This window comes from Coloeus monedula (genome assembly GCF_965178545.1).
Source record: "Coloeus monedula genome assembly, chromosome: 1".
Taxonomy (NCBI): Eukaryota; Metazoa; Chordata; class Aves; order Passeriformes; family Corvidae; genus Coloeus; species Coloeus monedula.
Window position 1 is genome coordinate 150,507,558 of NC_138781.1, and position 26,089 is coordinate 150,533,646.

Below are 26,089 nucleotides of genomic sequence, written 5' to 3' on the forward strand. Positions count from 1 at the left end.
AATAGCAGCACTAGGTACTGAAGCCAAAATAACATTTAAAGCAAGTAATACAAAACTACATATGAAAGTCATGGAACCCGCTACAGACAAACCATGGGAAAAACACAACCACATGATGTTTCAAAAGATTAAAAATTATGTTGAAAGTAACACAGGAAATTAAAGTTTCCAGTAAAACATTGAAGTGTTTTCTGGCAATGCAACTTTATACCAACTTTCAAGAAACCTCAGGTCAAATGCAGCCTTCCAAAGATTTTCTTAAAAATTAGCTTTTTGACAGTATGTCTGTTACTTTGTGCTTTGGGCTACGACCATTACTGTCACAGTTTGGTGAACTCCATGAAAACCAGCCTGATCCTTGTGATCTGAGATCTATCATTACCAGCCTGATCAAATGCACGAGAGGTCATCTTAGCTTTCACTTTTTAGAGCATTAAAAATAATTTAAATTTATCCTATTTCACCACTAAAAATTTTTATTTTAGGTAACTAACTTTTAGCAAGGTTGAAGACAGAGGAAAAAAACCCCACAAAATCATTTTTCAAAGAGCCAATTTAGCTATAAACAAATACTGTTGCAAGCTCACATTAAATCTGAATAGCAATTAAGTTAAAATGTTCTTTTCCTCAAATGTAGCTATATGACTAGAGTACTACTTTTGTACAAAGGCAGGTTTCAAGTAAGCATCTAAATGCATGCACAATGGCAACAGTTAACATTTGCTACAAGTCCTTGGTTACTAAGAATTCAGTGAAAGAAACCAGCAAATTTCACATATATCTACTAAAGAACAATATGACTAATTTTCATTAAAATAAGTTTTTGAATGAAATAAATTTGTAACTTTTTATAGTGAGGTAATATCACAGGGGAACTGCAATCACAGTTTGGCATAGGTCCACGTAATATAAACATGAAATGCTGTATGCACACTGTAAAACATTACTGTTATCTGTAAAGTCAGTGAATATTTGTCTTCATAATTACACTTAACTGAGCACTATATTAAATAAATACCAAAGTGGGTTTCATAGCTGTAAACTGCATACACTTATGAACTGCAGACTGATCTTTAAATTGTCCAAAACCATTCACTCATTCTAACTTTCTGCTAATTGTATATTGAGAATACCAAGTTATTAGGAACAGTCATTTCTGTACAGTTACATGGGTGACAGAGACCACCTATGCTGGAAAGCTGGCAGTCCACTTTTTTGGGACAGCACGGACAGAGATGGAAGTGCTAAATGCCCAGGATGGCTTCAACAAACCCGATAAGGCGTGCCAGGTTCCAAGGCTACCATAATACTGGCAAAGGCAGAATAACACAGTATATTTACAATACATATAATTCAACCTCATGAGGTGAAACGTAAATGAATTCTTAATTTGTAACAGCAGCTATATATACAATTGTGCACAGGATTACAGGGAGGCAGCAGCGTTCGCTTTTGCTAAAAAGCCCGTCTTGCATGAAGAATGTGCAATGCTCAAGTTTAGGATTTGTTTGATTTCTTTTGACTAGTCTGACAGAATGTGCACAAAGGACACTGGAAAGACCCCTTTCCTCTCTGGCTGTCCTTCGATGTGGCCAATCTGCAACACAGGAGAAGAAGATATATAGATGTGCATGTGTACACACAGACTTCACAGACTGCATTCACTTCATTCAAAAGCCGCAGAACTGCTCACAGAAGCTCTGCAACCTCTTGGACAGTCTGAAGCAGACCTTAGTTAACATCTGAATTTGTGTAAAGGAACAAAATTAAACTATGCACAAGCATATTTTAAATAAGATGAAGGAAGTCAGTTAAATCTAAAGAGAACAAAACTCCTTTTTTTTAAGAAAACTTACATACATCACTGAATTTCAAGAATCTCACCAAAACAGAAGCCTGATTTTCTCTTGTCTGATAGGCCAATTTTCAGTAACATCTCTGAAAACCACTTATCTTAGTTAAGGGAATAAATCCTGAACATCTCACTGAAGGGAATGGTCTGCTACAGTTGTGAAGTTACTTATGATAGTCAGCATGTTTCACTTACTTAAGGTGATAAAAGCCCAGCTATTTTCTCATTGAATTAGTATGATACCTAATGATTTAGATGCACAGTAGTGTTTATAACAAATCACAGTGTTGTCTGATTAAGTGTCCTTCATATTCAACTGTATAATGATTATTTTATAAAGAAATAGCTAAAAAACTTATTCAAAGGGATAAAAAATAATGGCGTATTTTATATGAACTTTCCATCTTTAAAATGCATAATTATAAACTGTTGAATAGCACTGGAGCAGCAGCCCTGACTGACCACATAACCCTCTTCTCACCCTGCTACAGTGCTGCTCACTACTTTCAGAATAATGGTGTACCTTCCTTCCTCTTCCACAATCTTACAAAATGGGAAGAGGAAACATACAGGGCTGGCCATTTCCTCTTGAAGAGCCAAAGTTTTGAAGCATGTGAGTCAACAGCCCTCGTTTCCCTTCTCAGAAACACTCACACTGGGGCGCTTCATGGGACTTGCTGGGCACGTCCCCAAGGGGCTTAAAAAGCCACTTCACAAAACAGATCCAGAAAGGAATGCAGGAGTAATCAGGGACTGGGTGATATGGGCAACACAGACACTTCTCACTGGGCACTGCCCTTTTGATACCAGCTTTTCAGTTGAAAATCTTCCACACTTACATGATGAGTGAGAGGAAAACGTAGCTGGAAACAAAACAGCAAAGGTTGTGCTGCACTCAGATTAGGATATCACAGGCAGCAATGCAATTAGAATTTGTTTTAGTCACATGAAATCTGTCTCATTATCCCCAGCAATAATTCTTTGGCAGGGAAATATGATGTAGCAGGGCTTTAGGGACATGAGCTGGATTGTCAAGAAAGGCTAGAGCCTTCATGTGGGGTTGAGAAAAACCTGCTATTAGCACTTGAAGAATAGACAGTCCATAGTAGGCAGAGTATGGTATGAAACAGGGACATGAGAGGGAAGAAGAGAAAGAAAATGTTATCTGCCCCTCACGTAAGGAGAAAACCATCAGCCTATAGCACCAATTACAAACTATTATTCAGATTTCCAGGAACCCCTGTAGGTATAACTTAACATTTTGGGTGATCTGAAGTAATTACACATCTCATTTTCATGGAGGTTTTAAGTTTGTTAAATGAAGTAAGAATCACCACTTCTTCATTTAATGAAAGGCTGTGTGCATTACACAGAGAGGGACATGTAAATATGTGCTGTATGAGGCAGCAATAAAGCCAAACCTAGCGGGGATGGTTCTAACAGACTCTCTCTCCCAGATAAAAGGGCTTTTCCCTAATAGAAGTTTAAGGGCTGGCTGTTAGCTCAGGAAAAAGAAACAAAAAAAATCAAAGCAAAACAAAAGCCACCACCTACAAACAAAAATAAAAAGAAACCCTACACATTTGGAAAAAGAGGCTTTCCTATAAAGGCATAAAGAAATTATGTGGAACTGTAAAAGGGAAAGATACATACCCACCACTCTTGGTCCTCTTCACCAGTTACAATAATTACTTCTCCTTCAACAAATGTGAGTTCATCATCATTATCTGCCTGACAGTCATAAATGGTCTTCACTCGCCTAACTTTGTTTTTCCCCTAAAAATAGAATGAAGTTTGAGATAAAGGACATGAGAAACAGAATAAAAATAGATATGATATGAATTTTGCCTTTTAGTTGTGTTTTGTTTTACAAGAAAGTGAAGACTATCAATTACTTTCCCTGCAATTGGGAATACAGAAATCCAAAAACTCTGTTTCAACAAGGATATTAAAAAAAAAAAAATAAAAAGTTACCTATACAGGTGTAGATTTTCTTTTTCTTAAGATTCAGAACTCCCAGCAGAACTTAATGTGTAGTGCTTAACATGTTAAGTAACCTCTGCTTCCTCTGGTGAAGAAAGTTTAAATAATGTCTTTACACTGTTCTAGTCTACAAACACCCTCTTTCTCCTTTAATACATACTTCACCAAAAAAACCACCATGAACAGAAAATTAAATCCACTCTCCTCTAAATGTTCCAACAGAGGTAAGGACTGAAGAAAATGCTGCATTGAAATCCCAGTATTCCTTACAGTTTTGGGTTTGGATCTAGCGCAAAAATACAGTATTCTTTGATTTCAAATCTGCTTACAGGACTGGAAATTATTTTTTTAGCAATTTTTCCATCCAAATGTTAGCAATTTCTTACTAAAATTACCTTAATGTCAGATGGCAGTACTATTTTCTGATGATAATTCACACTAGTTTTTCTCACAGCTCTACCATTCTGAGTCCAAGTATTTTCTAGGTCATACTTTGCTGCATACTGCTAATTCATATGAAAAAAGCCTCAGCCATGGACTCCTCCCCAAACATATGTTTCTTATGGCAGGGAAGATGACTTAAATTATTTCCAAATAGAGTAAGTAAGCAATATTCACAGCAAAACACTCTTGCTGCTTTATATTCCTGTATTTTCATACCCACCTCTTCAAAACCTACAGTTACTTCTTTTAAGAGAAGTAATCAGATGACAAGAATGCAAAAACCTAAGAAAAGCAGAAGGAGATGAGAAGCAGAAGGGCTATGAAGAGAAAAGTCAGCAGGTTTAGAGGAATTTGAGCCAAAACTAACTCCACAGAGAAATTTCCTAGGGAGTCTTCTCTTTGCTGTTACCTACCCACTTGAAATTCCTCCATGTTTTGGCAAAAAAAAAAAAAATCCCTGCAGCTCAATACCAGAACAGACACACTAAAAAAAGAATTCACACTAAACTCAAGGTACAGAAAAATAACAAATATAGAGGGATTTAAGGGAGAAAGCAGTTAACAAAACATAAAACTAAAAACACCCCCATACTCAAGACAAATGAACAGAAATACATGAAGTTTATATGAGATCAAGGGGTTTTTTTTGTTGTTTTTGTTTTGTTTTTTTTTTTTTTTTTGCAGCAAAGGTTTGCTGCAGTAAGAAGTCACTTCAAAGAATGCCTCCTCTCTTTTAAAAATATATTCATATAATTTAAACAAAAATCTTATCTAGCACTAGGGACTGGAATTCAACAGGAATGGGTACTTGGGGATAGTCCCAACTTTCAATTCCAGAGAACATTTACAAACCAAGAGTGCTCCCTCCCAATCAATCCTCCAGTGATGAAGGCAAGCAATTACTTCTGCAAGGTAAAAATTGTCTTGGTCAATAAAGAGAATAAAGAAATTTCCATTCCTCTAAACTTAGAAAACTATATGGAACTCAGCTTGTAAGAGCACATGAAAAATGCTGGGAATTACTCTGGTTCTGTCAGATTTTAACATTTTACTCCTTTTATGGAGAGCAGCAAAAAGCGGCATTCAAGCCCAAGGTGTATTTAATTGTGGGAAGGTATAAAAAAGGATGGATATGTAGAGAGCACATATGTTCCAGAACATATTTTCTTCGTGTTCCAGAACAGTTTGTGGCACTGGTGTGTAAAGAAATGGAAGCAATTCCAGAAAATATAATCTGCAACTAAAAAACAAATACCTCCCACCGACTCCCTGTACCCAACAAGTGCTTATTAACAAGAGATTTTATGCTTAAGACTGAACAATAATGAGATGCTGTGATCATTAATAATCTGACCATGCTCTTATTTACATTCAACACTTTTTTTTTCTTTAAAAATAAGTATTTTGTCTCCTTTATAAAAACCACCACACACGCACAAAAGAACACTTAAGTGCTCAGTGTGATTTCAGAAGCAGTCAGTGCAAGTTTTGTTTCACTAAAAATATCCTTTCAAATCCTTATAAATTATCAGCATTGGAATCTTACAATTATATTTCAGAACAATTCATTTTCTAAAACTTCCAATAAAAAAATCTATGCTTCTCTGTTTTGTGGCTAAATAGTCAAGCCCAAGAGAGAGGTGCCCACAGGTACTGTGGCTGCTGTTGTAGGTCTCACTGCTCACTGGGATGAAGCATTTCACCATCTTTGTGGAGAGGATACAGCCAGAGGATGAAAATGGAGACGAGATACCTCCAAAGAGGAATTCTTGCACATTATCACTTAAGCAAAAAAGGCTGCACTGAACAAGAAGAAATACAAGTGTGCATGCAAACACATGCAAAAACTTGGGGATATATATATATATATATATATATATATATATATATATATACTGGGAAGGTATATAATAGTTTCAATCAATGCACAACAGTGGAACTATTTAATTTACTGCACATGTGAAAATGGCTGAGTTTGGAGAACAAAGAGCCTTTCCTCAGAATTTTTCTGTATACAGTAGGGTGACACTTTAAAAAAAGCAAAATGTAACGAAACCAAACAGGTAATCCATTATTTGCTTTCTTTTCTTCTTTAATAAAGTGACAAGTAGCTGAGACTGACCAGCATGATTTTCCTGCTTATATTTAAAAGTACATAAGTAAACAAACATTTTTTGATCAGATCCCTGTAATATTTAAATTCCAGAACACTCAGGAAGCCCAAGCAACATCCCTGTTCTCAGTTCAGACAGGAGCTTACAGGCAAGTCCATGCCAGAAGCCAAGCAGAATGATGGCTCCAGAGAGCTCTTCCTCAGACAAGCACAAGGCAGAAACTCACCCTCTGCTTTCATTGTTTCACTAGAACGAAGTCTTATTTACTTTTTACATAAGTGCTTTGCATAGCCAATCTGACAAACAAAGCCATTTCTCTTTTGATGTATTCTTCATGACAAAAATCTTAAGAGAACCCTGGAGTTTCATAGTTATCTCACTCTACATATGCATTAAGAGTCCTCTGTTGGAAATTGCACTGGTTAGCAAGATGAACAGTAAGTTGAACTGGGGGTTGGAATCAAGTTAATGTTCCAGCTCTGCTATTACACACCACACAGTAATGTCAATTTTGCCACTTCATCCATTCATCTCAACCTACATCTCAACCACCTCAGTACATCAACATTAAATACTCACGACAGGAACATTTACTCCTTTTGCACAGTTGACTTTACTTTAAATTTTGCATCTACTGACAACAGATGCTAACTTCCCATCTTAAAGCTTACAAAAGTCAAATATATAAATATTCTAGCACTCTAAGGCATACAGACCTGTGAGCAAAGGCAACAGAGAAAACCATCAATTCAGAGTTGTGATTGGCATTGATAAAATAAATAAATAAATAAATGCCAGCAAATCTGAATACACTGTCATGCTCCCAAGGTAATTATTTTATGTTGCAAGTATTTGTTTCAGCATGCAGGAGGCCTTGTAAACCCCCAACATTTGCTGAAGCTGCTTTGGGGCACAAAAAGAGCCCCTCATTCCCCACCCCAGCCCATAGCTTTATGTTGCCTTGTGTGCATAGCCCAAGGGTGCACAGAAAGTCCTACAGTAACTTCAAAGCCTTCCATGGATACTTCCAAGGCGCTGGAGTAATACCTACCATATTTATTTTCCGGGGAAGTGGCACAGGGGTTTCTGGCAGGGTGTGTGTTATGTCATTAGACTCTTCAGATGCTTGCCTTTGGACAGTGTCTCTGGACTGTACATTTGGAGAAAGATCTATGGAGTGAGATTTTTGATTTGCCTCTGAGGGCTGAGGCTTCGGTGCTGCTTCTCCACCTTGAGTTTTAGCCAACAGCTCTCCTAGCTGAGGTTTTGGAGGAAGGTCCTTCATTTGTGGCTTTGGAGGTAAGTCTCCAAGCTGTGGTTTTGGTGGCAAGTCTCCTAGCTGAGGCTTTGGGGGTAGTTCTCCAGGCTTTGGGGGTAAATCTCCCACTTGAGGTTTCTGAGTTAATTCCAGAGGCAGAGGCTTTGGGGGCAAGTCTGCAGGCTGTGGTTTCTGTGGTATATCAATGGACAGTGAGGGCTTCTGAAACATTTCCATGTGCTGATGGGATTTATCTATTGAAAGATGATGACTGGTTTCTATTTTTCTTAGTGCCACTAAAACAAAAGAGTAAAACAATGTTTTCCACAATCTTTATATTTTTAATACTGAAGAAGTTAGGCATATATCAAAACTGCAATTGTGTTAATGATCACACAGTCACTGAACCCCATAACTGCCCATAAATCCTCCTAGACTATGATGAAAAAACAAGATAATACAACTTTACATAACCCTTGTTCACTACGGTCTCATTTAATTGCTCCTCCTGGAGGCCAGCAGTGCTTATTCCAACAGCTATTAGATGTCAATTCATAGATCATCTACTTAAAATGAAATAAAGTGATCACTTTTTGGACCTAAACCAAAAAGTATGAAATATAATAAAAGATTTTGCAAAACCACCTATATGTGGACCAATTGATGTGATTGTAACAAAATTTCTTTTTAATGACAACTATTCACATATACAGTTGAATTCCAGACAAAAAAACACCTAACTGTCAAGATTAGTACTTGTAAAATAGCTCAGAAGAGAGTGAGCACATATATCTATGCAGTGTATAGAATATACTGTACTATAGACATTCAAACTAAAACTAAAAAAAAGGAATTATTGTATATATTTACAATTAAGTAAAGACAAAAAGTTTTAAAACATGTATTTTGCAGATTTGATGGAAGGAAATTTGAATTATATTTTCAAATAGTTCTTTTTGTCAGTGTCATCTATTGATTCTACTAAGCTAAGCTCCCTAAGCTAAGCTAAGCTCCCTAAGAAAACTCAGCTGAAATATACCTCAAAACCAAAAGGATTAGTACACACAAAAAACCCCAACCCACAACCTCCTAAACCAAATAACCCTGATGTTAAAAGAGATGAAGGGAGACAGGAGAGAAAAAATTTACAACCTGTGATGAAAGTAACACATTTTGACTAGCAGGAACAATTTCTTATTGCATTCAGCATTACTTTAGTACTGTATTCTACCAGCCAAAAAGGTGGCCTGACATTTGACTATGAAAGCAACAACATTCCCTTTGGATATCACCCACTGGTAAAACACTTCCATGATATATTTGTGGTTACTTATATCAAAATAATAATAACAATAAACCCCATTTGCACAGTTTCCATGGAAGAAATTGTATAATTACTATCAGATGTCTTGTTTTAAAAAAAGTCTGTGTTGATCCCTGTATATGGCTCTGTGTCCTAGACTTACCTCGTAGCAGATGTACACACACTGGTTATCCACATGGGTTTGAGAGGAAAGTAAGAGATATGAAAAATCCTGATAGCAGCCCTTATCAAAGTGCTTTGATTTGGCCCTTCTTAAATATTCACCTATATAATTTTAAATCAAGGAAATGTTGACGTCCTTCACAGTGCCACCCTAGCAAATCATTGATGTCTCTTTCAAAAGATGATACCATGTCAGAATAATTGTAATTTAATAAAGCTGAAATTTTACATTTTCTTTTCTATTTTTCTATTAAAAATGATTTGCACTCAATTTCAGACACCTAGCTTCAGAATTTTGGACAAGGAGCATTTCCTGATCTTCAGGCCCTATTGTGATCATTCACTCATATGGATATAATATATTTTTGATGGATTCTGTATCCAGACAAAACTACAAAGTAGGTCTACTTTCTATTTTATAGTCAATTGATGCAACAACTCAAAAAAACTAAATAAAACCTGCTGTGTGAGTTTAAAGAGATTAGAAAAAAACATTTCCAAAAGAAAGGTGTTCCCTGGGATGATGGTCTCAGCAAGTTTGCCATTGATATATAAATGAGCATGTAACAATACCTGATTCTTTCCAAAGTAGTTGCACTGACCACAACCCTGATTGCCAGAACATGGCACAGATACAGTTTGCTCCAACGTATCAAGAAATTTGATTTAGAGTTATTAGGAAAAAACCAAAACCAAACAACTAGAGTGGTCTAGGACAGAAACAGAAGCCCAGAGAAGTTATTCATGGAGATACTCAAAATGTGACTGGACATGGCCTTAAGCAACCTGCTCTCATGGCAGAAAGTTGGCCCTGCTCCGAGTGCTGGGCTGGACCACAGGACCTCCCGAGGTCTTTCCAGCTTCAATTAGTTAATGGGTTTTTTCCCTCCCTAGATGTATTTTTTTTCAGTTTAATAAAAGCCTTCCCCATCTTCCAAAATCCTTTCAGTCTTGTGAAGCTTTCATGGTTTGTGGCATTTTAGAAATAAAATTTCTGCTGAAAAGATACATATATTTAAAACAAGTATCTACTTTCACCCACACTTCAAAGATGCCATTATGAGAACAACCACAAAGAAATCTCTTACCTTTCTGAGGTAGTTTGGGAAGAACTCTGGGGCCAAGTGCAGTCTTTGCAGTCCCAGTGCTAAATCAACAGATATGAATTATTAGTGCTTACAACTGTTACATATTTATTTCTCATTTTTCCCGTTTACACATCCATAAGTAAAAAATCCCCAAACAAATCCACATATATTGTGCTTCTTTTGTATAATCACTTTGTCTGTGGATAAATCTCAAAACTTAAAGCACTGTTAAGAATTAATTTGGGTTTTTTTTCAGAGAAAAAGACACACAAACCTCACACAAGTTCAGTGCTGTGGGGCAGAGATATTCTATGAACTATGGTAGATGCAAAATGTACTCTGAAAATAGGTGAAGCTGAAAGACCAAATCTGTGGGCAGATTCTGAACTTTAAGGAAAATTTGTTCTCTAAAATAATTAAACTGAAACATACAAAACATAATCTGTGCTTTATGTCAGTGAAGTTTTCCAGGACTGAGCCTGTGCCTTGTAGCCTCCTGCACATGCATGATATTGTATCATACACACACTCTGCTGCAGGAGGAGACAAAGTCTCTGGTGCTCCCAGGAAATACTGATTATTGTGGGAAAACAACATGCTTTACTCTGTCAACCTGTATTACACATGTGTTAGCTATTCCCATCAAAGTTTTTCCTCTAAAACCACACCTAAGTCACTTCTATAGAAAAAGACTGTGGAAGAAGAGAAGAAAGCAAATTGATTTAAGGCATAAAAATCTAAAAATAAATAAAAATTAGTATCAGCTCAAAATAATGACTCAAAAAAGAAGGAAAAAAAAGAAAAAAAGAAGAGTGAGAAAGCTGCCAGAGTATGTTCAACAGAGCAGAGAGTCTTCTGCATTAACAGCCTTGATTCTGGTATTGCTTGTCTCTGCAGTCAACATTTCAAAATGAGCATGATGAAACACTTTTAACTTCTAGCTGTTTTTTAAATAGCCAAAATACATCATGACATGAAAGTGAAAGAACAGCCAAGCTCAATCTTGATTCAATAAATCATAGAATTATAGAATATCCTGAGTTGGAAGGGATCCACAAAGATCATTGAAGGCCAGCTCCTTGTCCTCTCTCTAATGCCATGGAGTACAAGGACCGCACCTTTACCCTTGTCTGACAAGTAGCTAGCATGGGCCCAGCTCTCCGTGCTGTGGAACATCACCACTTTTTCCCTGAATGCCCTGTGCCAGCTGGATGGATTCAGCAAACATGGGAAGCCAGCTGTGCTACCAACAACAGGTCCCCTGCCTGTCCTGACAAGGCAGATCACAGTCTGGGGGCGTCCAGAAACTTCCTACACATCTTCTGCTGTGCCCTGCTTGAGGTTACACATCCATCCCCAGTCACAGCCCATCCCACACACTTGTGGTCATGCAAGGCTGTGTGCCTCAGGCAGGTGTTTATTGGAATTACCGTACTCTGAACCCCAGGATTTTGGAATCACAACACAGACAGAGGAGTAGCAAACTCTAAGTGACAGCAATGTATGGCTGTCCTTACTACTCCAGCTATTGAACAAGACACTTGTAATGGACAGACCTGATGAACTACGAGCTAAAAGCAATTTGTGTTACTGCAGACTGTGTGGCAGCACATAAGCCTGACAGAGTGGAAAAGAGCTAAACTGGAAGACTGAGATGAACTCTCTCTTACAGAGCCATCTTTGATGCCAGCCTGTACCCAGAGTGACACTGCTGCTAAAGGCAGGACACCTCACACTGAAGCAGATAAAATGAAATGCCAGGAGACATGAAAATAAAACTTCTGTCCTGCTGGACTGCGGTCTGAGGCAGCATTCCCCAGCTGGGAGAGCACTTCTGTAGGAGCAGCGGATAGATTCGGGTACAAGTTGTTCTGTCCATCCTGCTCAAAGGATGGATTGTGCATGGACAGCGAGGAACAAAGCGTAGGAGGCTCAATGGAGCCAAAGTATTTGTATGCTAGTAAGGCATGCAGAAAACTAATGAAGAAACATAGCTAGGATTTTATTTCCTGTGAAAGGCTTTCCTTTTCTAATTTACAAATTAGTTATATTTATTTAAATTTTCATCTTTGCCTTCATATATGCAGATTTTACCTTGACTGCTGAGACATCCCCTCAAACTTGTTTGCTGTCTTAGTTGAAGGTGGGCCCAAATCATTACCTGAGGTGAAAAAAGGACAATTAATTTAAAAAAATTAGGATAACTGAAATATAATCAGCAGAGGGTGCAATTTAAAGCAAAACATGTATTCCTCTAAGTATCTTCTATATAACATGTCTAAAAGATCATTTTTAACTTTATTGTTTATTAATAATTTTGCAGCTGAAAAAGCAGGAGGGACCAAAATAATCCAAGATGACCTCTCATATAACATGTTTTAAAACAAATCACTGGTAGCTCTCATCTCCTGGCAAGGGAAGATTGAATGACATTGCTGTAGGGCATTTTTCTGAAATAGTGCTTCAATTTGCTCTGTACAGAAGGAGATACAGCAGGCCAGTATCAGATAAATTTATCACAAATGTTTGCATTTTGCATTATAAGGCACGTCTTTTTAAAACCACCATGAATTTGATTTTATTCACAAAACATTTTATTTCTAAGCATTGGTATTTTATCCTGTGTAAAGAACAGCCTTTACTGATTTAGTGATTGTATGTTCCCATAATCTGCACTTTGGCCATTGGTAAAGAAAAGATCCTGGCTATACAGAATTCTGTCAAAAGGCAGCAAGATCCAAACCCAAGTGCTCTGGACTCCTTCAGCAGAAAGCTTCTCTTCATTAGCCATCACCATTTTCAAGGTATAATGACACCAACTCGTTTGGTTTAATGCCTTTTCACGCCCTTTGCCTCTCCTATTATAGCATATCTTAATCTTAGAACCAGCTTCAACAACCATTAGTAAATTTTGTCATTGAAATAGATGCAAAGTGACATTTAATGATCCAAGAACACAAAATACTTCTCATTCAAAAGAATGACACATTTTTCTAAATACCATTCTTGGCGCATTGATGTCTAAATGAAACAGCAGAAAAGGCTCATGCTGTGCCTTGCTAAAAATACGTTTGTGTTTAAAAGTGGTGCAAAAAAGGAACTAAGGTAAAGCAGCAAACATGTCGATCCTATGGATAAAGCAAGGAAAAATATCTCATGGTTGCTATGGAAATACAAAATAATCTGTATGACATTTTTAGAACATCTTTGAATAGTAACTCATTTTGCTTAGACATAAGCTAAGGATTGCTCTGCTTGAAACTTCAATTAATGCACAGATTAGAAAGCAAATGCTGAAATTCAACATAGCAAGAAATATAACAACAAAGAAGAAAGCTTCTGAAAGGAAAAGCAGTGAACATCTGACAATACTCTTAAGCAAAAAAACACAAAGGCAGATACAAGAAACTCCTTCTCATAAACAGAAAATTTAATACTTGCTTAAAAATCCAAATGGACTTTGAAACAAGCTTTTGTACAGATCTCAGCTAAGAAAAACGGGGAGAAGAGGTCCCTCTTCCATCCACTGAAGTTTAGCCTGCCCTGAAAAGCACTGAAGAGACAGAAAAAGCAATTTTCTTCTCTGGCCCTGCTCTGACAAGGTGTTTTACTGCTACAGGCTTCTTCACCTTCAACTACACACCTGCACCTTTCCCATATTTTCTTCTTCCTTTATCTGTTGTCTAATGTGTTTAAGGAGAAGCTGGCACTTGCTTAGCATCTAATCCTATCACACTGTTCATCCCAATAATGCTACATTATAGAGTATTCTAGTATATGGTACTTTAAGTGCTGTTTTGGACTTAAATATTTGGGATTTTTTACATTTTTAAAGTCCAAGCTCTTCAAAATGTCTTTAATATCTCTGAGAAAGTACAGGGCTGTTAGACTTCAGAACACAGGAAATATTTTTTTTTCCATATCCCAGACCTCTGAGAAGTAGAAAAGTGAAAAAATTCCATTGCATGTATTCCTTGAGAAGAAGTCTTTGCTTTTCATTGGACTCTATACTTTTCTTCATATTGAATCCTAGATTAAATCACACATGAATACTTCATGATTTACTACATTTAACTCAATTTGCTGAAAAAAACTGGTGCTTTTAGGTTACCAATTTTTTATTTTAGGCTAGTAATTGTGTTTTTATACTAGAAGAGAGAGAGGATTCTCTTAAGATACAAGTAGTGTATGGATGATGCACCTATGTAAACACTGGATTCCAGTTAAAAAATTTACAGATTCATGGAAATCCTGACACCAAGACTAAAATCACAGAAGACTACATGGGCCTGAGATTTATAGCTACCAAGAGCATTTGACTGCATAGAGCAATGTTTATTCAAAAGAGGAAGAATCTGAGCAGTCTGGAAAATAGTTTCCAAAAAGCATCTGTCAGAAAGGTATCCTGGTAAAAAAAAAAAATTAAAAAGCACTGTTTCTGTGTAACTTCTGCTGGTAGAAGGATGCAAACCTATCAGTCTTTATGTATGTACATACGACATCACAAAAGCCAAATACATATCAAGACAACACATTCCCACCAGCGAGGTGTGAACACTTTACAGGAGAGGTGCGGCCCAGAGCCCACGGAAAAAAGCTCCTGAGGCAGTTGTGAGACCTGCACAGACACACTGGGGTCTGCGTGCCCCAAAGCTGCATCCCTGCAGCTGGTCCCTGAGCTGGGCACAGCAGCAGCAGGGGAGGGGGCAGGGGCAGAGGCAGAGGAGAGCAGTGGCTGAGGGGCCGGGGTGAGGGCAGAGCCTGGGCAGCTACAGCAGGAGAGGGAGGCAGTGGATGGATTGGGCCCCAGGGGAGCGTGGAGGATTTTCAGCTTTCTCAAGTGAGACTCGGCTGCAGCAGCCTGGAAGGCAGAGTGACAGAAGATAGAACTGCTGATTTATCTGAGCTGATGTTCCATCAAGCTGCAATCATTGGAAAGCAAGCACCAGGTAAAAAGAAACCAAAGATCATATATCAGCCATCATAAAGGTTTTCCCCTGCCCTTTTGTTTTGCATTCAAAACTCACCCCAAGGAATTGGGCCCTTATTCTGGGGTCCATGAGGTAGTGGGCTTGGTGGGTCAGAGAGGGTTCTTTTGTGTCCTGGGGGTGGGGGAGGTGGTCTCTTCTTGGAAAGAGTGGAGCTGCCACTAGAGGTTTGAGTGCTTAGAGGGAGGGTTGAAGGTGGGCCTGCAAAATAACAAACAACCTTCTTACAAATACATGTGCATAAACGTCAAAGCAGCACTGAAAAATTCACAGTCAGACCCACAGCGAAGTGCAGCAAAAGACTAAAATAAAAAGACAAGCCATGCCAAAACACTGTTTAGATTAAACGACATGTTCACCACATTTTTAACTATCTCAGCTGTGGGAATATAAGCAACTTGACAATAGAATGACACGTGTACTTATGTTTAAAAAATACAGGATTAATCACGCCAAGATTTCTAATTTTAGGCATTGTTAAAAAAAAAAAAAAAGCAGCATGAAATATTAAAATTAAGTAATATTTAGCACATGGGATTAAAATTGCTGTTAATTTATACCAGAATGAAAGAGCTTTCTATATGTTCTAATATGTGGGGAGGTTTTTTAGCCCTCCAGACCATCCCATACAAATATTGTTAATAAACTGGAAGGCAGGAAGAAAGAAATGGAAATATGCCTACAAATTTTCCTTTCACCTTCAAAATGGGAATTTTAGCTTGAGAAGATTTTCTGTAATTCTTTTCTCTTTTTTTCTGCAGATCGAATACATCAAACTATGCATACCAAGAGCACTGCAAATTGTTGTATATGGTATGAATAAAATAAACATCAGAGAAGTCCTTTCTGGGACTGAGATTAGATATTTCATGATAGGATTGCTTATAAGAGCCTATGCAGTCACCCCTACCCTTAAACACTTTTATTTCCCTCTGAATTAGTGCTGGCACAAGTATTCAACACAATGCATGTTTTACACAATATGGGAACAGATACAGCTCGAAAGACAAAATAACCCAGCAGGAAGAAAAGAGTTTTCCTTAATCAGCTTCACCGTTGACCTTCACAAACATCTCTAATACGAAGCTCAAGGAAACAGAGCAGGGCACAATCGGCAGCGAGGGGACGACTGCTCGAGTCAGCTGCCACCACCACCCTAAGAAATTACTGGTACCACTTCTCTACATTAGTTCTACACTAGGCTACAACAGCTCCAGAGGGGTTGTTGCTGGGGTTGTTAGTTTGTAGGTTTTGCTGGTTTTGTCTTTTTTTTAATCTAACCAACAACTAAAACTTCACTGCAGTCTTCACTTGCAACAAGTTTTGCAGGTCAGACAGCTTTGCCATCAGTCTGGATAAATGCAGAAAATTGACATAAAACTTTAAAAGCAAAGTCTATTTATACCTGAAATTTCAAGTCTATTGTCAGTCTATTTTTCAGAGCTGTAGAACCAGCTTGCCTATTTTTGAAAGACTACCTTATTTGAACAGTATTTGAGATAAAACCTTCATTTCTTGACATATACCCTACACTGCAGCACACAAAACTAGAGCTGCCTTCTTCAAAAATGATTATGAATATTCTCTGTAGGTAGTCTGGAAATGATCAATACCTGCACTTCTTCCCAAATTATTATATATCATAGAAGTATTGAAATCAGTGAAAAATAATATTAAAATTCCTTAGGTGAAACATTTAACACTGACAAAAGTAGCTTCAATGATTCTGTAAGCATGAATCTGTTTGTCAGATATTTTCAGCAGGTGACCTTTCTCTTTCTTATAAACAGCAAAGAAAAATTTAATAGAACTGCCCCTAATGAGTTAATAATTCCATCTATTCTCTTCCAAATTCAAGCCTGAAAGGCCTTCTCCTGTGCAGGAGAATCTCTCAGCCACAAGCCTGGCAGATATTTTGGGCCTGGCTTAATTACTTGGTTACTTTTGTAAATCAAATTATGTATTTTACAATTTTTCCTCTCAATTTACTTCCAAGTTCACAAAACCATTAACTGACAACAAGTCAAATGCCAGTGAATTTAGTGATTGTTCCCTAGTTTGCATCCTTACCCTTCCTCATTTTAATTTTTTCCTTGAGCTTAAGTAAGCAAGATGACTTAAACTGTGCATTGAAATGTTTCTGAAAGCAAAACCAACTTTACTCATGCTAAATTTTGACTGACTCCTGCAAGTTACCAACTCTTTCTTTGCTTCAAGAAATAGGAACCCAAAGTTGGTTTGATTCGGGATGTAACTCCGAGTGTATCTAGGAATGGTGAGGGGAGGGAATAGTCAATACCCACTGTTAACAGCAGCGTCTGTCCCTTGTCCCGACATTTGGCACCGGAGCTTTCCCACTGCCGCAATGCCGGGGAGCGGGAATGTCCCAGCGCCCCCTGGCGGCGGCTGCGCGCACTGCACCGCGCCCCGCCCCGCCTGCACCCAGCGGCCCCAAATCACCCAAACCTGGCTTAAAGCGGAAAAAAAAGCGGAGGAAAGGTATTGAAACAGTACTGTGCGCTTATTGCAAAAATTAAACTTCAGACACGAAGTAAGATTTGTACTTTTAATTGTAAAGAAGAGGAAGAAGTTTTCTCTACAAAAATAAACTTTGGTAGAATTAAAAAAAACCCCTTTATGTTATATGGACATGTTTTAGATTTCACCTTAGCTGTATATATCCAGATATTATAGAGGAGTTGAAAAAAATCACTTCATAGCTTTCAGAAGTTCAGATGGCATACAAAAGTCACAGGGAAAAGGTGTTTAGGATCTTACAAATCTTAGTTTCAGACTCCTAGCATTTGTTTCTGTATTGAAGTCACAGAAGGAATAAATACGAATACAAAAATCATACACTAATGATTACATGGCTGAAATACAAAATAACCTATTTTCAAATAAACAAAAAATAAAGGAAAACTTCAAAACATCTTTTCAGAAAGAGGCATAAAGTGACATCATGCTTTGATTGAAGAAAACATGGGGAAAGTTCTTGAATCTAAATCAGTTTTTGGAACCAACTGGTGAAATAACACAAGACCTGATGATATCTGTACAAATATTATAAAATACACTGTATAATGGAATCACTTAGGTTGGGAAAGACCTTTTAGATCCTCAAGTCGGACACTGCCAAGTCCACCATTAAACCACATCTCTGCTTCTGTGCCTTTGGGATTTCCTTCTTGAGGAATGCTCTGGAGTCCTTTTACACTGTCTCCCAGGGGACTCTTGTCAACCAGGCTCCTAAATAGGCCACAGTCTGTCCTCTGGAGGTCCAAGGTGGCAGTTCTGCAGATTCCCCTCCTTACTGCTCCAAGAATTTGTGATCCCTGTGCCCCAGATGGCCTCCATCACCCACAAGTCCTTCTCTCTTCACAAACAGCAGGTCCAGCAGGTGCCTTCCCTTGCTGGCTCCCTCACCAGCTGAGTTGGAAACTTCTCTTCCACACACTCCAGACACATCCTAGACATTCCTGCCCCATGAGAACAAGGGCCAGCAATTGTGGGACTTCTCCCAGCTGCCTCTCCATCCTGGGTGGGTGGTCTCTAACAGATTCCCAGTAGGACATCTGCCTGTTGGCCTTTCTCTTATCCATACCTGTGAACATTCAACCCTACTGCCACCATCATTCAGCTCAGGCACTCAAAACAGTCCCTAACATACAGGGCTACCCCACTGCCTCTTCCTCCTTGCCTGTCCTTTCTGAAGAGTTTATAACACTCCAGTTATGTCAGTCATCCCACCTTGTTTCCATGATGGCAGCTAGGCCATGGTTTTCCTGCTGCACAATGGCTTCCAGCTCCTCCTGTTCTTTGTCTGAGCTGTGTGCAGTGATGTAGATGCACCTCAGTTGGGATACTGATCCCGACACCTTTTTGGGGGGAGAAGCCCTAATTTCTACATGACCATTTGGAGGCATTTCCATGCCTTATGTCTTTGCTGTCACAGGGCTCTCCATCCCCCAGCTGCACTGAGAGAGCATCCCAAAGGGCCTCACTGTGGGCACACACCTCAAACACTGGTGTGCTGCCCCCAGGGTTATCTTGAGTGAACCAGGTTTTGTCATCCCTTTCCCTTTTCATATCTAGTTTAAAGCTCTTTCAACGTGCACTGATAACTCAGTGGCAGATACCATTGCTCCCTGCTCAGGCTGGCAGTTACAGCTCCTTCCTGCAGGCTATTCCATGCAAATTCCCATCAAACTGCCACACTGCCACTGTTCATGGTGCTCTCCAAGAGTTTCTTTACACACGTCTGGGCTCAGCCCTGTTGCCCCTGGCCCTTCCCAGGTCCTCTCAGCTGCTGTGCCATGAGCTGCTGTGGCTCCTGCAGCTTTCTCACTTCCCTGAGGCTCCCCTGGTTAAGTAAACCCTCCCCTGCACCAGAGCTGCTCACCTCAGCAACTGCATGTGTCTGTGTATATGCACACATATATTCACATAAATGTGTGTGTAAAACCAACATCTCAAAACAATTCCTGTGTGATATTCTTAATTATACAAGGCTAGGCTAGACATCTTTAAGCAATAATCAGAGCAGTTACTAGATCAAAGGTATTTTGTGATTTTAACCAGGCAGCAATTGAACCAGTCATTTCCTCTCCAACAGAGGTCTTAATCATCATTAATTTCTCACATAGTTGAGAAGTTCACATTTCATAAAGGATATTTTCCTTTCACAAACAAAACCACCAAAAACCAAAAAGGAAACCCAAAAAAACTTGACCTAGAAGTCTTTCCTTTTGCTTCTGTGGGTCTTTCTTTTCCTCAGTTACGGGGAAGCACATGCTTACAGTACTAACTGTTGTAATCTTTTATCACTTTTTTGTATTACCAAGATCAGGCTTTCATGTGTAAATAGATCAAATAGTCTCAAAATTGTTGTACTAAGATAAATAACTGGATAAGGTGTACAATTAGTAGTGCATTGTCCTTCAGGGTTTGTGCGGTTAGAGTAGTAACAATTCATCTGTGTACTTGTGAAACCATGCAAAGGTGTTGCCACCCAATCAACAAATGGTGGGTTTAGAGTGTAAAAACCTCATGTGTGATTTTTTTTTTTACCACTTAGGGAGACATAGGGGGAAAAACCAGAATTCCATCTAATGGTAGAATGGACACTGCAAAGGAAAGTAACTTATAGTAAAAATTAACAAGTGTTGCTATTTTTATTTTTAAATTTCTCATGAGTGACTTTTTACATAGATATTACTAAAAGACTTTTCAGTTTGTCTTACTTTAGATTATACACTTTCAGTACTGAAAATAAGAGCATAATTAAAGACAAAATGATCATGATCACTCTGAATAAGAAAGCTAAGAATATACATTGATTCAACATTAGCATTTGAAGTACATTATATAATTAATGCTAAAAAAAAGGTTCAGTTTAAAAAGAAAAAGATAAAAGTTATATTAAAGAATGCTGTATTTTGGTTTGATTCAGAAATGGAAGAGCTCGTGAAACCAACAGTCATTAACTAGTCTTCCCTCCCTATTATGGCAGTAGAAAATACAAAGTCTTAGCGGGATAAATAACATTATTTAATCAAAATGTGCAAGACATTTATAGGAATATTAAAAAAAGTCTCCAAGTACATGCAAGAGAAGTATAGAATCCTGAAAGCATTCAGAAGAAACAGGATGACCTCAAAGGCTGAGGTAATGGAAATGAGAATAAATACATTTGTGCTATAAATCAGGGACTTCAGCTGCAAATGGTAGCAGAGACTGTATAATGCCTGCTATGCCACAGTATGATACAATCAGGAAAAAAAAATAAGTAGGACCAAAGGATTCTTTGATGTGGTATTTCCAGTAGAAAGAGCAAATTTTACTGCTGTCCTGACACTTCCAGCCAGTTGTATTTCAGAAATCTGATTTAAACAGCAAAGGTACAGAGAAGAGTTAGTGTGATGAAAGGATAACTTGAACCCCAGGAGAATGAAAATACTCTTCAATCAGATAAGGTAAAATATGCTTGGTTTGTTTAGTGTAACAACCCAGACATGGAGACCTGTAGGATTTCCATCCAGGCAGTGCCTTGGCATGGCCACCAGCCACAGAAAAACCACCAAAGCTGAAGGGCAGTGTTGGTACATCCACAAACTAACGTAGTGAACTCAGGAAGATTCCTAATCCTGTATGCAATGCAGTCTGACAACTTCTAGAAGTTACTAGTAAATTCAAATAAACTAATTTGGTTAGAAATTGAGTCTGATCTAGTGAAGGAGCAGATGATGTGACAGATGATGTGACTGCAGCAGCAGTGGACTGGAACCACAAAGCAAGTGCCTTTGGGTCTATGTACCTCATGTTAGAGCTGAGACAGTGTAAAATATTCAAACTTGTAGGTATTGAAGATCCAAGCTTAACTTCATGATACAGAATTTATCCCTGACCTTCATGTTTATCTGGGATAAACAGGCAGAACCAGCAAAAATCAATTAGCTTTCAGCCAAAGTGAAGAAAACCTGACTTAGGTTGCCTAACACTCCTCTAAAACTAGTTAGCAACATTACCCACACACTGGATTTTCAATGAAGGTTGTGCAAAATTTTATTTAGCTACTGTGGCAAGTCATGCAACTACTTAAATATTGATTCTTTTTTTTTGAAAGCTTTTTGTAAAACAATAGGCAGAAGACCTGCTAGATGTCTGGAGCCATAATGCTGGAAAGAGCAAAAACAAAGATGATTTTCAGAATGTTACAAGCTAAAGATTTGACAGACAGCACAAGTAAGTTGAACCTGAATAAGCTTAGATAAACGATTGAAAAAGGCACAGAGTGGTTGGCTCAGGCAGCCACTGCACTCATCCTGTACTTTTCATTCTGTTAGGATCAACTAAATCTGCAGCAGAGATAGCAGCAAGTAAGATGTATCCACAAATGAGACACTGTGGGGTAAAATAAAATACATGAAGGTTCCAGCATTTTTAGGAATATTTTGAAAAGTTATCAAACTGGAAAATCTGGACATGAGTTATAATGATGTATGGAGAAACTTAAACATCCCCATATCACCTCCTCCAACTATTGTACCTTTAAAATTATTTTTAGCCAGCATGTCCACTGAAAGCCATGAGCAAGAGTGATGTGCCTTAAATTGATTTAAACTTACCTCCTCTCCCCAGCACAAGTTCAGTGGATGGCTTCCTGTGGCCCCTCAGGAACACCACAGAACTTTGCTACTCAGGAACTTCTCTGGGCAATGAAACCAGCTTACAGAGTGCTGCAGGGAGGGGGTTTTGTTAAAAAAACCCCATGCTTTGGAAAGACAGTTTCATCTGCATGTCCCAAAGGATGAAAACCCATGAAACTTAAAAATCCTCTGCCTCCTGCTAAAATGCAGGTCCACCTGCTATCCATTCCCTGCAGACTCCATGTCCTAGCAGGGGCCCACGGTATCTGCCAGGGCCTCACAGCAGCACAGGGACAAAGATCAGATTATGTTCGGGGACAGAAGGAAATCTTAAATTTAAATACGGTTTCAATGCTTTTGTTTACTCTTGCTGTTCAGGGAGCTTAGTGAAAAAAGTAACACTATGTTTTCATATAATCTTAAACACAAATAAGACATTAAAATAAACTTTTTAAACAAAAACACACCATCTGATAAGAAAGCTTGTGTCTTAAACTTCAATTTAAGGGATATATTGTATTACTACTCATGCCAAAAGAGGCAATAAAGTCTACAGGTTTATGTTTTCCAACACAAAAAATTAACTCTGATTGTTTCAAAATTCAGATGTGTCAACAGTGTCTTATGGAAGTGGGGAGTCTCTGATTCATCTTCTTTTAAACAATCTGAGAGCTGGAAGGGGAGAAATAACAAGGAGCAGCACAGTTTAAAATGAACCATAAGTGCATCTGAAATGATGCACCTACAGCAATCTTTCCACACTGATAAATTGTCCTATGCATTTGTCACTTTCCCCCCAACTTTAAAGTCTTGAATTATTTCTGTAACACAGGCATGTATACAATGGAGATTTCTGATTTCACAATACTGTTGAATGGATATACATCAAAACTCCAGCATCATACACTGACTGTAGAATTTCAGCATGTTTGAAGCAGAGAAGCATAGTGACTTTAATGTAGCAGCAATTTCATCCAACCTCTCTCTGACTTACTCTGTGAATCTGGCATTTTCCACTCTGATGAAGCAGTTAATGTTACACTGGAATGCAATTTTGTGATAATATTATTTCACTGTAATATAAATAAAGATTTCCTTGCATAATCTCTGACATGACAACACATAAAAACTCAGTGCCTCAATTCTTTCCGATTAACTTTGGTGTTGTGTTGATTCCTTGGTCTTGGAACAACAAAGAAATTCCAGGAACACCTAGGAAAATGCCTAACATTTCAGAAACCAATATACATACTTAGAATGAAACATGAACATAAATATTCCACTTCCTGGAGAAAAAGACAGTTTTCTAGGTAAGTCTGTACGAGATCTCCACTATATAATGACAAAGAAATAAAGTTCACTAAAATCTATTGAAAGATGACAATATATTAAGCAGTGTGAACAGAAAGACATCAGATACAACCTCATTAACCTTCTTCAGGAAATGGGATGCATGATTAATTTCCAAGTCTTGCAACTTTATGACAAAAAAAGAAGTTATCCTAGGTCATGAAGGAACATCTAAGCCAGTACATTGTGTTTGCAATGAACAATCCATAGCAGACTGAGACAGAGCATGTAAAGGGGATGGGAGAGTGAAAGGAAAAAGTAGAATCTTACAATACCAATGAGCAGATCGACACAGTAAAATTACAAGGAATACAACTGAGTCCCCAGTGAAACACAGATTAAAAAATCTCATGTGAAAAACGCAAACCCTGGCAAAATTGCTTTGCCTTGTAGAGGCAAACAAACCTGATTAAAAGAGAGAGCCAAGGAATCCATATGAAAGTTGCCAGTACATGACAAAGGCTGATGGAACTGTAGTGCTTAAGCACAGCATCTGAACCATGTAAAAGCAAACACTTGATGCCAACACTGTCCCGTCCCTTTTACTCACTCTTGTTGGTGAGAGCATCTCTGCTTTTTTGCTAAAGAAAGTCAATTACTAATTGAGAAATTAAGTTATAGTAGTGCTAACAAAAGGGAGCATCAGCATAATTGCTGAAGTGTTAAACTATACTGTAACCCTCATCCTAACTAAAGATTTCTCTAACAAGTCTACTGTAAAAACACAATTTATCAATTTCTAAATTAAATATGTAAAAAGGAATGAAGGGTTTCTTTGTCCTAAAAAGTAGATCCGCACATATTATAATACAGTAGAAAGTTTTTTCCATAAATGTATCCTCTAAACTTGAAGGTTAGAGATATCTAGGTCAAACCATCATGATCCACTGCAGCTGTAAGTCTCATAAAATGAACCAACTTTCATTTAGCAGAGTATTAGTTTATTCCTCACCCATTCATGTTCAGTGTTATGAATGGGTCTATTAGAAGGTGCCCCCCAGGTTTAGAACATGCATTGTACCACACCACTGCATCAACAAGGAGAACATGCTGCATCTTGAAACATTGCAATGGCCCTGGTTAAAGGAAGGGCAACAGTTGCAAGTGTAGTTTGGAGACAGACTTACCTTTGCCAGCATTTCTAGGAGGAAGAGGAGGAGCATCAGATGTTGGAGAGGTGGGTGAGTCTGTGCTTACAGAAGCAAAGATCTGGTTGGTAAAAGCTCCATAGGAGAGTCTTTGCTTGTCTCTGGGAGTGCTAAATGAAGGATGAGTCAGTTTGTCTTGGGGAGAAATGCTTGAAGAGTGACAAAAGCTTTGGGGTCTTGGAGATCTTTCTTTTTTTATAGGACTAGGCTGTGAATAGAAAAACAAAGATATGATACAGCTGTCTAAACACTAATTATAGTTTGTATGTTTGGAAAATAACATACCAGAACATAATTTAGTGAACATGAGCCTAGTTTTTTTCTTTGTTGGACAAATAAGCCCTCATTCCTCCCTTTTTCAGCAATTCAACCTGATAGGTCCTCTCTTCTAAATGAAAATTAAGATTTTAGCATTAACAGATCATCACGAACACAAAATTAGATTTAATCTTAAAGCAGGAGATACACACTAGTAACATACTAAATAAAATACCAATAAAAGCCTAGAAAATTTTGGAATATAAGAGTAATTTCCCATGCATACGGCACGTTACTCAGACTAGACAATCATCCTCAAGTATCATTACCCCACTGATGCCTAGTAAAAATGAACAAACACTTCTGACAGATCAGATTTATTTGGTCCCTGAACTAGCAATACAATCTGTGATGCAGCTCTTTTTGGACGCATCTAATTGCTCTTTGAAGAAATTTTACACATCAGTTTTTGCCTGCTGTACGTTAATGGGTGCACATGGAGCACGATCTGTTTCCCTGCAGCTCTGGTTCAGGTTATTATCTCCAGCACAGCATCCCTCATCCTCCTGAGGCTCCTCACACAGATGGTTATTTTGTTCTCTACTGTCCTTGAGGACATGCAAATTACTTCGGTTTCTGAATTTTTCAGTCCCAAGTGTCACAGAAAATGAGAAGTTGTCCACATTTCTTTCTGCAGCACTCAAAGGAAATAGAAGAGGTGTATTCGCATTTGTTGCAGAAATAGAGCACACAGTAATTAACTGACTTGCTAAAGTAGGACACCGAGGCTAATTTTTCACATGCTCTAGGATGGCAATTATTCTATGCCCTCAAGTTTTGCCCTTCCATTACTTCTTTTTTTAAAAAAAAACAGAATAAATAGAACAGCATGGTTTATGAAAAATAGAGTTATTTATTCAACAACTAGGTTTTTAATTAATTTATAGAAAAAATTAAGTATGTAAGCTTTGG

The 26,089-nt window shown here is 38.1% G+C and overlaps 1 protein-coding gene across 1 annotated transcript in view; it reads right to left on the minus strand.

Annotated features, from left to right (window-relative positions):
* Nucleotides 1-216: 216 nt before the first annotated feature.
* ASAP1 (ArfGAP with SH3 domain, ankyrin repeat and PH domain 1) overlaps nucleotides 217-26,089 on the minus strand; it is a gene marked incomplete at its 5' end in the record, with an annotated part of 116,190 nt that continues 90,317 nt past the window's right edge. The window contains 7 exons of the mRNA XM_082295421.1: nucleotides 217-1,597; nucleotides 3,506-3,628; nucleotides 7,445-7,947; nucleotides 10,226-10,284; nucleotides 12,320-12,386; nucleotides 15,253-15,414; nucleotides 24,839-25,067. Coding sequence (XP_082151547.1) covers nucleotides 1,523-1,597; nucleotides 3,506-3,628; nucleotides 7,445-7,947; nucleotides 10,226-10,284; nucleotides 12,320-12,386; nucleotides 15,253-15,414; nucleotides 24,839-25,067 — 1,218 coding nt within the window. The 3' untranslated portion in view covers nucleotides 217-1,522. The remainder of the gene's footprint in view (nucleotides 1,598-3,505; nucleotides 3,629-7,444; nucleotides 7,948-10,225; nucleotides 10,285-12,319; nucleotides 12,387-15,252; nucleotides 15,415-24,838; nucleotides 25,068-26,089) is intronic.